Source organism: Tamandua tetradactyla, chromosome 5, assembly GCF_023851605.1.
Source record: "Tamandua tetradactyla isolate mTamTet1 chromosome 5, mTamTet1.pri, whole genome shotgun sequence".
NCBI lineage: Eukaryota > Metazoa > Chordata > Mammalia > Pilosa > Myrmecophagidae > Tamandua > Tamandua tetradactyla.
In genome coordinates this window covers 164830415-164845364 of record NC_135331.1, presented here as the reverse complement: position 1 = coordinate 164845364, position 14950 = coordinate 164830415, and the positions used below count along the sequence as shown (strand labels likewise).

The following is a 14950-nucleotide window of genomic DNA, read 5'->3' as shown; positions in this document are numbered from 1 at the left end:
TTGGATCGGAAATCCCCAGGCCGTGGAGAACGGTGACCGGGGCGGGGGGGTCCCTTCCAAACACGGGACTCCCCGGTCCGCCTGGGAATGGTGCACTCTGTCGGGCCACGGCGGCTGGCCCCTGCCCGCCACGCTTGGCGCCCTGGGCCAACTAGGAAATTCGGACGGGCGCTCTCACGGGCTGTGGCGGCCAGCGACCCTCCCCGCGTTTGGACCCCCGGGCCGGTTGGCAGTCTTCCAAGCCGCTTCGGCTGGCGAACCTCCCCCACGGCACCTTTTACTGGTGGGACCCGCAGACAAATGTGTGCCACGAGCGCCACCTACTGGGCAGGATAAGAAAAACCGAACCCAGAGATTTCTCAGAAAAATCTTTCAACCTGTTGGGTCCAACACCCAGGGAAATCTGACTAAATGCCCAGACGCCAGCAGAAGATAACGGATCACGCTCAGAAAATTGAAAATATGACCCAGTCAAAGGAACAAACCAATAGTTCAAATGAGATACAGGAGCTGAGACAACTAATGCTGAATATACGAACAGAAATGGAAAACCTCTTCAAAAAGGAAATTGAGAAATTGAGGGAGGACATGAAGAAGACATGGGCTGAACAAAAAGAAGAAATAGAAAAACTGAAAAAACAAATCACAGAACTTTTGGAAGTGAAGGATAAAGTAGAAAAGATGGAAAAAACAATGGAAACATACAATGATAGATTTAAAGAGACAGAAGATAGAATTAGTGATTTGGAGGATGGAACATCTGAATTCCAAAAAGAAACAGAAACTATTGGGAAAAGAATGGAAAAATTTGAACAGGGTATCAGGGAACTCAAGGACAATATGAAGCGCACAAATATACGTGTTGTGGGTGTCCCAAAAGGAGAAGAGAAGGGAAAAGGAGGAGAAAAACTAATGGAAGAAATTATCACTGAAAATCTCCCAACTCTTATGAAAGACCTAAAATTACAGATCCAAGAAGTGCAGCGCACCCCAAAGAGATTAGACTCAAATAGGCATTCTCCAAGACACTTACTCGTTAGAATGTCAGAGGTCAAAGAGAAAGAGAGGATCTTGAAAGCTGCAAGAGAAAACCAATCCATCACATACAAGGGAAACCCAATAAGACTATATGCAGATTTCTCAGCAGAAACCATGGAAGCTAGAAGACAGTGGGATGATATAATAAGAGAAAAACTGCCAACCAAGACTCCTATATCCAGCAAAATTATCCTTCAAAAATGAGGGAGAAATTAAAACATTCTCAGACAAAAAGTCACTGAGAGAATTTGTGACCAAGAGACCAGCTCTGCAAGAAATACTAAAGGGAGCACTAGAGTCAGATACAAAAAGACAGAAGACAGAGGTATGGAGAACAGTGTAGAAAGAAGGAAAGTCAGATATGATATATACAATACAAAAGGCAAAATGGTAGAGGAAAATATTATCCAAACAGTAATAACACTAAATGTTAATGGACTGAATTCCCCAATCAAAAGACACAGATTGGCAGAATGGATTAAAAAACAGGATCCTTCTATATGCTGTCTACAGGAAACACATCTTACACCCAAAGATAAACATAGGTTGAAAGTGAAAGGTTGGGAAAAGATATTTCATGCAAATAACAACCAGAAAAGAGCAGGAGTGGTTATACTAATATCCAACAAATTAGACTTCAAATGTAAAACAGTTAAAAGAGACAAAGAAGGACACTATATACTAATAAAAAGAACAATTAAACAAGAAGACATAACAATCATAAATATTTACGCACCGAACCAGAATGCCCCAAAATACGTGAGGAATACACTGCAAACACTGAAAAGGGAAATAGACACATATACCATAATAGTTGGAGACTTCAATTCACCACTCTCATCAATGGACAGAACATCTAGACAGAGGATCAATAAAGAAATAGAGAATCTGAATATTACTATAAATGAGCTAGACTTAACAGACATTTATAGGACATTACACCCCACAACAGCAGGATACACCTTTTTCTCAAGTGCTCATGGATCATTCTCAAAGATAGACCATATGCTGGGTCACAAAGCAAGTCTCAAAAAATTTAAAAAGATTGAAATCATACACAACACTTTCTCGGATCATAAAGGAATGAAGTTGGAAATCAATAATAGGCGGAGTGCCAGAAAATTCACAAATATGTGGAGGCTCAACAACACACTCTTAAACAACGAGTGGGTCAAAGAAGAAATTGCGAAAGAAATTAGTAAATACCTCGAGGCGAATGAAAATGAAAACAGAACATATCAAAACTTATGGGACGCAGCAAAGGCAGTGCTAAGAGGGAAATTTATTGCCCTAAATGCCTATATCAGAAAAGAAGAAAAGGCAAAAATGCAGGAATTAACTGTCCACTTGGAAGAACTGGAGAAAGAACAGCAAACTAATCCCAAAGCAAGCAAAAGGAAAGAAATAACAAAGATTAGAGCAGAAATAAATGAAATTGAAAACATGAAAACAATAGAGAAAATCAATAAGGCCAGAAGTTGGTTCTATGAGAAAATCAATAAGATTGATGGGCCCTTATCAAGATCGACAAAAAGAAGAAGAGAGAGGATGCAAATAAATAAGATCAGAAATGGAAGAGGAGACATAACTACTGACCTCACAGAAATAAAGGAGGTAATAACAGGATACTATGAACAACTTTACGCTAATAAATACAACAATTTAGAGGAAATGGACGGGTTCCTGGAAAGACATGAACAACCAACTTTGACTCAAGAAGACATAGATGACCTCAACAAACCAATCACAAGTAAAGAAATTGAATTAGTCATTCAAAAGCTTCCTAAAAAGAAAAGTCCAGGACCAGACGGCTTCACATCTGAATTCTATCAAACATTCCAGAAAGAATTAGTACCAACTCTCCTCAAACTCTTCAAAAAAATCAAAGTGGAGGGAAAACTACCTAATTCATTCTATGAAGCCAACATCACCCTCATACCAAAACCAGGCAAAGATATTACAAAAAAAGAAAACTACAGGCCAATCTCTCTAATGAATATAGATGCAAAAATCCTCAATAAAATTCTAGCAAATCGTATCCAACAACACATTAAAAGAATTATACATCGAGACTTCCTGGAAGATGGCGGCTTAGTAAGACGCGCGGATCTTAGTTTCTTCTCCAGGACACCTACTAGGGGAGTAGAAACGATACAGAAAGCGCCCAAAGCCACAACAGAGATAAAAAAGACAGCGTACCCCATCCTGGAACGGCTGGCTGGCTGAGAGAAGCAGCTCGGGTGAGATCACCGAGGCGCGCGGGCCTTACCAGGCGGGGTGGCAAGCGGCCGGAGTTACTCCCTTCCCCCTTCCCGGGCCGGCTGGGAGAATTGGAGAGGCGGTCCCCTGAAACAAAGACGGTTGGCGCCCACACCACGCGCAGCCCCCGGACCAACTGAGAGAATTGGATCGGAAACCCCCAGGCCGCGGAGAACGGTGACGGGTGGGGGAGGCCCCTTCCAAACTCGTGACTCCCGGGGAACGTGCACTCTCTCCGGCGGGCCGCTGCCGCTGGCGCCCTCCCGCCACGCTTGTTGCCCAGGGCCGACTAGGAAATTCGGACGGGCTCTTTCCCTGGCTGCGGCGACCAGCAACCCTCCCTGCGTTCGGACCCCGGGCCGGCTCAAGCCGTTTCGGCTAGCGAACCCCCAGGACGGCGAGAGTTTTCCAAAGTTTAAGGTCCCACAGCACCTTTTACTGGTGGGACCCGCAGACAAACGGGTGCCACGAGCGCCACCTACTGGGCAGGATAAGAAAAACAGAACCCAGAGATTTCACAGAAAAATATTACAACCTTGCTGGGTCCAACACCAAGAGAAATCTGAATAAATGCCCAGACGCCAGCAGCAGAAGATAACTGTCCACGCTCAAAAGATTGAGAATATGGCTCAGTCAAAGGAACAAACCAATAGCTCAAATGAGACACAAGAGCTGAGACAACTGATGCTGAATATACGAACAGAAATGGAAAACCTCTTCAAAAATGAAATCGATAAATTGAGGGAGGACATGAAGAGGACATGGGCTGAACATAAAGAAGAAATAGAAAAACTGAAAAAACAAATCGCAGAACTTATGGAAGTGAAGGATAAAGTAGCAAACATAGAAAAAATAATGGATAGCTACAATGATAGATTTAAAGAGACAGAAGATAGAATTAGTGATTTGGAGGATGGAACATCTGAATTCCAAAAAGAAACAGAAACTATAGGGAAAAGAATGGAAAAATTTGAACAGGGTATCAGGGAACTCAAGGACAATATGAACCGCACAAATATACGTGTTGTGGATGTCCCAGAAGGAGAAGAGAAGGGAAAAGGAGGAGAAAAACTAATGGAAGAAATTATCACTGAAAATTTCCCAACTCTTATGAAAGACCTAAAATTACAGATCCAAGAAGTGCAGCGCACCCCAAAGAGATTAGACCCAAATAGGCGTTCTCCAAGACACTTACTAGTTAGAATGTCAGAGGTCAAAGAGAAAGAGAGGATCTTGAAAGCAGCAAGAGAAAAACAATCCATTACATACAAGGGAAACCCAATAAGATTTTGTGTAGATTTCTCAGCAGAAACCATGGAAGCTAGAAGACAGTGGGATGATATATTTAAAATGCTAAAAGAGAAAAACTGCCAACCAAGACTCCTATATCCAGCAAAATTATCCTTCAAAAATGAGGGAGAAATTAAAACATTCTCAGACAAAAAGTCACTGAAAGAATTTGTGACCAAGAGACCAGCTCTGCAAGAAATACTAAAGGGAGCACTAGAGTCAGATACAAAAAGACAGAAGAGAGAGATATGGAAAAGAGTGTAGAAAGAAGGAAAATCAGATATGATATATATAATACAAAAGGCAAAATGTTAGAGGAAAATATTATCCAAACAGTAATAACACTAAATGTCAATGGACTGAATTCCCCAATCAAAAGACACAGATTGGCAGAATGGATTAAAAAACAGGATCCTTCGATATGCTGTCTACAGGAAACACATCTTAGACCCAAAGATAAACATAGGTTGAAAGTGAAAGGTTGGGAAAAGATATTTCATGCAAATAACAACCAGAAAAGAGCAGGAGTGGCTATACTAATATCCAACAAATTAGACTTCAAATGTAAAACAGTTAAAAGAGACAAAGAAGGACACTATATACTAATAAAAGGAACAATTAAACAAGAAGACATAACAATCATAAATATTTACGCACCGAATCAGAATGCCCCAAAATACGTGAGGAATATACTGCAAACATTGAAAAGGGAAATAGACTCATATACCATAATAGTTGGAGACTTCAACTCACCACTCTCATCAAGGGACAGAACATCTAGACAGAGGATCAACAAAGAAATAGAGAATCTGAATATTACTATAAATGAACTAGACTTAGTAGACATTTATAGGACATTACATCCCACAACAGCAGGATACACCTTTTTCTCAAGTGCTCATGGATCATTCTCAAAGATAGACCATATGCTGGGTCACAAAGCAAGTCTTAACAAATTTAAAAAGATTGAAATCTTACACAACACTTTCTCGGACCATAAAGGAATGATGTTGGAAATCAATAATAGGCAGAGTGCCAGAAAATTCACAAATACGTGGAGGCTCAACAACACACTCCTAAACAACGACTGGGTCAAAGAAGAAATTGCAAGGGAAATTAGCAAATACCTCGAGGCGAATGAAAATGAAAACACAACATATCAAAACTTATGGGACGCAGCAAAGGCAGTGCTAAGAGGGAAATTTATTGCTCTAAATGCCTATATCAGAAAAGAAGAAAAGGCAAAAAATTCAGGAATTAACTATCCATTTGGAAGAACTGGAGAAAGAACAGCAAGCTAACCCCAAAGCAAGCAAAAGGAAAGAAATAACAAAGATTAGAGCACAAATAAATGAAATTGAAAACATGAAAACAATAGAGAAAATCAATAAGGCCTGAAGTTGGTTCTATGAGAAAATCAATAAGATTGATGGGCCCTTAGCAAGATTGACAAAAAGAAGAAGAGAGAGGATGCAAATAAATAAGATCAGAAATGGAAGAGGAGACATAACTACTGACCTCACAGAAATAAAGGAGGTAATAACAGGATACTATGAACAACTTTACGCTAATAAATACAACAATTTAGAGGAAATGGACGGGTTCCTGGAAAGACATGAACAACCAACTTTGACTCAAGAAGACATAGATGACCTCAACAAACCAATCACAAGTAAAGAAATTGAATTAGTCATTCAAAAGCTTCCTAAAAAGAAAAGTCCAGGACCAGATGGCTTCACATGTGAATTCTACCAAACGTTCCAGAAAGAATTAGTACCAATTCTCTTCAAACTCTTCAAAAAAATCGAAGTGGAGGGAAAACTACCTAATTCATTCTATGAAGCCAACATCACCCTCATACCAAAACCAGGCAAAGATATTACAAAAAAAGAAAACTACAGACCAATCTCTCTAATGAATACAGATGCAAAAATCCTCAATAAAATTCTAGCAAATCGTATCCAACAACACATAAAAGAATTATACATCATGACCAAGTAGGATTCATCCCAGGTATGCAAGGATGGTTCAACATAAGAAAATCAATTAATGTAATACACCATATCAACAAATCAAAGCAGAAAAATCACATGATCATCTCAATTGATGCAGAGAAGGCATCCGACAAGATTCAACATCCTTTCCTGTTGAAAACACTTCAAAAGATAGGAATACAAGGGAACTTCCTTAAAATGATAGAGGGAATATATGAAAAACCCACAGCTAATATCATCCTCAATGGGGAAAAATTGAAAACTTTCCCCCTAAGATCAGGAACAAGACAAGGATGTCCACTATCACCACTATTATTCAACATTGTGTTGGAGGTTCTAGCCAGAGCAATTAGACAAGAAAAAGAAATACAAGGCTTCAAAATTGGAAAGGAAGAAGTAAAACTATCACTGTTTGCAGACGATATGATACTATACGTCGAAAACCCGGAAAAATCCACAACAAAACTACTAGAGCTAATAAATGAGTACAGCAAAGTAGCAGGTTACAAGATCAACATTCAAAAATCTGTAGCATTTCTATACACTAGTAATGAACAAGCTGAGGGGGAAATCAAGAAACGAATCCCATTTACAATTGCAACTAAAAGAATAAAATACCTAGGAATAAATTTAACTAAAGAGACAAAAAACCTATATAAAGAAAACTACAAAAAACTGCTAAAAGAAATCACAGAAGACCTAAATAGATGGAAGGGCATACCGTGTTCATGGATTGGAAGACTAAATATAGTTAAGATGTCAAGCCTACCTAAATTGATTTACAGATTCAATGCAATACCAATCAAAATCCCAACAACTTATTTTTCAGAAATAGAAAAACCAATAAGCAAATTTATCTGGAAGGGCAGGGTGCCCCGAATTGCTAAAAACATCTTGAGGAAAAAAAACGAAGCTGGAGGTCTCGCGCTGCCTGACTTTAAGGCATATTATGAAGCCACAGTGGTCAAAACAGCATGGTATTGGCATAAAGATAGACATATCGACCAATGGAATCGAATAGAGTGCTCAGATATAGACCCTCTCATCTATGGACATTTGATCTTTGATAAGGCAGTCAAGCCAACTCACCTGGGACAGAGCAGTCTCTTCAATAAATGGTGCCTAGAGAACTGGATATCCATATGCAAAAGAATGAAAGAAGACCCATCTCTCACACCCTATACAAAAGTTAACTCAAAATGGATCAAAGATCTAAACATTAGGTCTAAGACCATAAAACAGTTAGAGGAAAATGTTGGGAGATATCTTATGGATCTTACAACTGGAGGCGGTTTTATGGACCTTAAACCTAAAGCAAGAGCACTGAAGAAGGAAATAAATAAATGGGAACTCCTCAAAATTAAACACTTTTGTGCATCAAAGAACTTCATCAAGAAAGTAGAAAGACAGCCTTCACAATGGGAGACAATATTTGGAAATGATATATCAGATAAAGGTCTAGTATCCAGAATTTATAAAGAGATTGTTCATCTCAACAACAAAAAGACAGCCAACCCAATTACAAAATGGGAAAAAGACTTGAACAGACACCTCTCAGAAGAGGAAATACGGATGGCCAAGAGGCACATGAAGAGATGCTCAATGTCCCTGGCCATTAGAGAAATGCAAATCAAAACCACAATGAGATATCATCTCACACCCACCAGAATGGCCATTATCAACAAAACAGAAAATGACAAATGCTGGAGAGGATGCGGAGAAAGAGGCACACTTATTCACTGTTGGTGGGAATGTCAAAGGGTGCAACCACTGTGGAAGGCAGTTTGGCGGTTCCTCAAAAAGCTGAATATAGAACTGCCATACGACCCAGCAATACCATTGCTAGGTATCTACTCAAAGGACTTAAGGGCAAAGACACAAACGGACATTTGCACACCAATGTTTATAGCAGCATTATTTACAATTGCAAAGAGATGGAAACAGCCAAAATCTCCATCAACAGAAGAGTGGCTAAACAAACTGTGGTATATACATACGATGGAATATTATGCAGCTTTAAGACAAGATAAACTTATGAACCATGTAATAACATGGATGGACCTAGAGAATATTATGCTGAGTGAATCCAACCAAAAACTAAAGGACAAATACTGTATGGTCCCACTGATGTGAACGGACATTCGAGAATAAACTTGAAATATGTCATTGGTAACAGAGTTCAGCAGGAGTTAGAAACAGGGTAAGACAATGGGTAATTGAAGCTGAAGGAATACAGACTGTGCAACAGGACTAGATACAAAAACTCAAAAATGGACAGCACAATAATACCTAATTGTAAAGTAATCATGTTAAAACACTGAATGAAGCTGCATCTGAGCTATAGGTTTTTGTTTTGTTTTGTGTTGTTTTGTTTTGATTTTACTATTATTACTTTTATTTTTTTCTCTATACTAACATTCTATATCTTTTTCGGTTATGTTGCTAGTTCTTCTAAACCAATGCAAATGTACTAAGAAATGATGATCATGCATCTATGTGATGATGTTAAGAATTAATGATTGCATGTGTAGAATGGTATGATCTCTAAATGTTGGGTTAATTTCTTTTTTTCCGTTAATTAAAAAAAAAAAAAAAAAAGAGAAGGGATAATTGGAGATGAAGGGATACAGACTGTACAACGGGACTGGATATAAAAACTCAGAAATGGACAGCACAATACTACCCAATTGTAATGCAATTATGTTAAAACACTGAATGAAGCTGCATGTGAGGTATAGGTTTTTTGTTTTTGTTTTTTTTGTTTTTTTTCTTTCTATTATTGTTTTAATTCTTATTCTGTTGTCTTTTTATTTCTTTTTCTAAATTGATGCAAATGTACTAAGAAATGATGAATATGCAACTATGTGATGTTATTAAGAATTACTGATTGTACATGTAGATTGGAATGATTTCTAATTGTTTTGTTAATTCTTTTTTTAATTCATAAAAAAAAAAAAAAAAAACCTCAACAACAATAGACAATTTCAAGTGTTGTCGAGGATGTGAAGAAAAAAAAAAAAAAAAAAAAAAGAATTATACATCATGACCAAGTAGGATTCATCCCAGGTATGCAAAGATGGTTCAACACAAGAAAATCAATTAATGTAATACACCATATCAACAAATCAAAGCAGAAAAATCACATGATCATCTCAATTGATGCACAGAAGGCATTTGACAAGATTCAACATCCTTTCCTGTTGAAAACACTTCAAAAGATAGGAATACAAGGGAACTTCCTTAAAATGATAGAGGGAATATATGAAAAACCCACAGCTAATAACATCCTCAATGGGGAAAATTTGAAAACGTTCCCCCTAAGATCAGGAACAAGACAAGAATGTCCACTATCACCACTATTATTCAACATTGTGTTGGAGGTTCTAGCCAGAGCAATTAGACAAGAAAAAGAAATACAAGGCTTCAAAATTGGAAAGGAAGAAGTAAAACTATCACTGTTTGCAGATGATATGATACTATACGTCGAAAACCCGGAAAAATCCACAACAAAACTACTAGAGCTAATAAATGAGTACAGCAAAGTAGCAGGTTACAAGATCAACATTCAAAAATCTGTAGCATTTCTATACACTAGTAATGAACAAGCTGTGGGGGAAATCAAGAAACGAATCCCATTTACAATTACAACTAAAAGAATAAAATACTTAGGAATAAATTTAACTAAAGAGACAAAAAAACTATATAACGAAAACTACAAAAAACTGCTAAAAGAAATCACAGAAGACCTAAATAGATGGAAGGGCATACCGTGTTCATGGATTGGAAGACTAAATATAGTTAAGATGTCAAGCCTACCTAAATTGATTTACAGATTCAATGCAATACCAATCAAAATCCCAACAACTTATTTTTCAGAAATAGAAAAACCAATAAGCAAATTTATCTGGAAGGGCAGGGTGCCCCGAATTGCTAAAAACATCTTGAGGAAAAAAAACGAAGCTGGAGGTCTCGCGATGCCGGACTTGAAGGCATATTATGAAGCCACAGTGGTCAAAACAGCATGGTATTGGCATAAAGATAGATATTTCGACCAATGGAATCGAATAGAGTGCTCAGATATAGACCCTCTCATCTATGGACATTTGATCTTTGATAAGGCAGTCAAGCCAACTCACCTGGGACAGAACAATCTCTTCAATAAATGGTGCCTAGAGAACTGGATATCCATATGCAAAAGAATGAAAGAAGACCCATATCTCACACCCTATACAAAAGTTAACTCAAAATGGATCAAAGATCTAAACATTAGGTCTAAGACCATAAAACAGTTAGAGGAAAATGTAGGGAGATATCTTACGAATCTTACAACTGGAGGCGGTTTTATGGACCTTAAACCTAAAGCAAGAGCACTGAAGAAGGAAATAAATAAATGGGAACTTCTCAAAATTAAACACTTTTGTGCATCAAAGAACTTCATCAAGAAAGTAGAAAGACAGCCTACACAATGGGAGACAATATTTGGAAACGACATATCAGATAAAGGTCTAGTATCCAGAATTTATAAAGAGATTGTTCAACTCAACAACAACAAAAAGACAGCCAACCCAATTACAAAATGGGAAAAAGACTTGAACAGACACCTATCAGAAGAGGAAATACAAATGGCCAAAAGGCACATGAAGAGATGCTCAATGTCCCTGGCCATTAGAGAAATGCAAATCAAAACCACAATGAGATATCATCTCACACCCACCAGAATGGCCATTATCAACAAAACAGAAAATGACAAGTGCTGGAGAGGATGCGGAGAAAGAGGCACACTTATCCACTGTTGGTGGGACTGTCAAATGGTGCAACCACTGTGGAAGGCAGTTTGGCGGTTCCTCAAAAAGTTGAAGATAGAATTGCCATACAACCCAGCAATACCATTGCTGGGAATCTACTCCAAGGACTTAAGGGCAAAGACACAAATGGACATTTGCACACCAATGTTTATAGCAGCGTTATTTACAATTGCAAAGAGATGGAAACAGCCAAAACGTCCATCAACAGACGAGTGGCTAAACAAACTGTGGTATATACATACGATGGAATATTATGCAGCTTTAAGACAGAATAAACTTATGAAGTATGTAATAACATGGATGGACCTAGAGAATATTATGCTGAGTGAGTCTAGCCAAAAACTAAAGGACATATACTGTATGGTCCCACTGATGTGAACCGACATTAGAGAATAAACTTGGAATATGTCATTGGTAACAGAGTCCAGCAGGAGTTACAAACAGGGTAAGATAATGGGTAATTGGAGCTGAAGGGATACAGACTGTGCAACAGGACTAGATACAAAAACTCAAAAATGGACGGCACAATAATACCTAATTGTAAAGTAATCATGTAAATACTGAATGAAGCTGCATCTGAGCTATAGGTTTTTGTTTTTTTTACTATTATTATTACTTTTATTTTTTCTCTATATTAACATTCTATATGTTTTTCTGTTGTGTTGCTAGTTCTTCTAAACCAATGCAAATGTACTAAGAAACGATGATCATGCATCTATGCGATGATGTTAAGAATTACTGATTGCATATGTAGAATGGTATGATTTCTAAAAAAAAAAAAAAAAAAATTAACTCGATGGCTACGCTTAAACAAACAGGAGACCATAAATGTTGGAGAGGATGTGAAAAAATTGGGACACTTATGCACTGAAAAGAAAGAAAAAAAAGTCAATTGTGGTGACAAAAATATTTAAGCCTTCTAGCCTCCTATATTCTAGAACAGCTAGAAGGAAAAATCTGAGAGGATCATATGGTAGCCCATGATAAACTCTGAGATCTGTCCTGTAACTACTTGTTGAAGAATGCTTTGAAAACTATTGCTTTGTTATTTCTTTGCTTTGTATATATGTTTGTTCATCAAGGTTTACAATGCTTTGTATGTATATTTAACTATACAATAAAAGAGTTAAAAAACAAACAAAAAATTAACTTGAAATGGATCAAGAGTCTAAATGCAAGCTATAAAACTATAAAATTTCTAGGAGAAAACATAAGAGAAAATACGGCCTTGAGTTAGAAAAAAAGATTTCTCATCTAGGACACAAAAAATATAAAGTATAAAAGAAAATTTGATAAATTGAACCTTATCAAAATTTGAGGTTATGCTCTTTGAAAGGCATATTCAGAGAACGAAAAGAGAAGTCACAGAATGGGAGAAAATATTTGTATAACAAATTATCCAATAATGGACTTGAAACAGAATATGTGAAGAATTCTTACAACTCCATAAAAAGACAAATTATCCCAATAAAGAAATAGGCAAAAGATGTGAACAGATACTCCACTGAACTAGACTATATGGGTGGCAAAATAAACACATGAAAAGATGTAACATTATTAGTGACCAGGGAAACGCACACCAAAACCAAAATGAGGTATGATTGTATAACAATTTGACAACCAAATACAATCTCACACAGGGACTGAGAAACTGGCATTTCCTTAAGAAATCATCTCACTGCTTTTAGGTACCTACAATTAATAAAATTAAAGACACAGATGGAAGAACTGTAAGAGAAGGCAAGTTCAATTTTACTTACCCCATAGCAAACTCATCTAAATTTGTTTTTCCCATAAGTAGAGCTCCCTGATCCAACAACTTCTGAACTACTGTAGCATTATAAGGTGGCACATAACCTGAAAATAAATTCATCATCTTTATTGCAGGAGAGAAATCAGTGAACATGTAAATCATATGCAAAGAACACACAAGATTTTAAACTGTTTAGCAAATCATGCATATTTATATGTGTTAATTATTCCTAATTTGAGTAATAAGTTGAGGTTGTACTTCTTTCAGAAGTTAATTTAAAAAAAGGAAAAAAAAAGCTAATTTTCTCTACTGCCATATTTTTTTCCAAAGATAGTCTGTACTATTCACTATTTTTATAATCTAAAAACATTGACTTTAAAGTCAGTACAACAAAATATGCATCACAATGATGTACCTAATTCATTTGAAACTAATCAAAAAAATTTTTTTTCATTATACTCTACTTTTTCTTCTCAGATGAAGGTATACCACAAAGTAATTTTTATGTGTTTTCTGTTAGAAATAGATTTTTATTCTCAATGAAAATCTACTGAAAAAATTGTAGCATATATTCCAAAACAATCAACAACAGTTCACCTATCACATGAACCTGAGGCATATTCCACCTGTAGTACTCTGGAGAACCTTTTTCCATTTCTCTTTCCTTCCGTGGATCCAAACATCTTGATAAACATGCTTCCATTTGGTCTACCAAACTGTGGAGGATAACAGTGGGTATCCCTATACCCAGTATTAAAAGAGTAAGAGTCAGGGAATAAAAAATACCTGCATGGTGGATGCTAATAAATTACCACATCATCCTCAAGGGATGGATAAGAATGGTAATGCTAGCCACTTCCTACCTATTCCCATATTATCAATGAGCTGTAGTTAAAGGGCACCTATTGTGTATCTGCGATGATCAGGAATTGTCTCCAACTTCCTAATTAGCTTTCGAATTGTTCGTTAAGCTGGCCTACCTGTGAAGAATGCTTGCATTGTGAAAGAGCAAATAGGAAAAAAGATAATATTCATCCTATGTATTTCCTTGGAAGATACAGTCTGAGGTCATCTTGGAATTTTAGGGTTTTATTAGTGCTCTGATCAGTTATTTTACCTTTCAGCATGTTTGATGCACATGTTGTCTCAATGCCAAATGTGCTAAAGTTGTCTTTTACCGCAACAGGAATTCCATCTAAATCTCCAAGTGACTGACCTGTGTTAAAAGGCATAAAAGCAATATAGGAGATAATAGTTTAAAATATAGATATATTACTATTATATATTACAATAACTATTAGTTTTGTCAAACATACTTAAGAAATCAAATTTAAGTTAGAAATTATTATAGTTGAACATTGTAAAGCATCACATATCCATTACACTTTTTAAAAAATATCTCATGGCAAGTCTTTAAATGAGGGCAGGTTTTAAGTTAAAAGCTTCACTTGCCAAATACTGACTGCTATATTCAACTAAACTCTTTTTCTGGAGGTATAACAATTAAGTGTAATTAAAAATGATTTACCTTTCTCATATCTTTTTTCTGATTCTTCAGCTTGCTTTAAGGCCCCCTCTTCTGATACAGTAATGTAAGCATTTAGAAATTTGGTCTTCTTGATAAGGGAGAGACATTTTTGACAGAGCTCTGTTGGAGTAATTTGGCCTTGTTTCAGTGCTGCAGAAACCTACAGTACACAGGATTCAAAAACATTTTACCACAACTGTAAAAGTTTCAAATTTTATGATGGCAGGGCAGGGGTGCATGGAGAGAGTGGTTAAGCACAACATTTTGACATGAGGCTTGGTAT

At 36.9% G+C, this 14950-nt stretch overlaps 1 protein-coding gene across 1 annotated transcript in view; it reads right to left on the bottom strand.

Moving 5' to 3' along the window:
* The window catches only part of QRSL1 (glutaminyl-tRNA amidotransferase subunit QRSL1), a 58335-nt gene that overhangs the window by 30635 nt on the left and 12750 nt on the right, over positions 1–14950 (bottom strand). Inside the window, exons 2-4 of the mRNA XM_077162546.1 lie at positions 14668–14827; positions 14257–14355; positions 13147–13243 (exon numbers count right to left, since the gene is read on the bottom strand). Of these exons, the coding sequence (XP_077018661.1) occupies positions 13147–13243; positions 14257–14355; positions 14668–14827 (356 nt within the window). The remainder of the gene's footprint in view (positions 1–13146; positions 13244–14256; positions 14356–14667; positions 14828–14950) is intronic.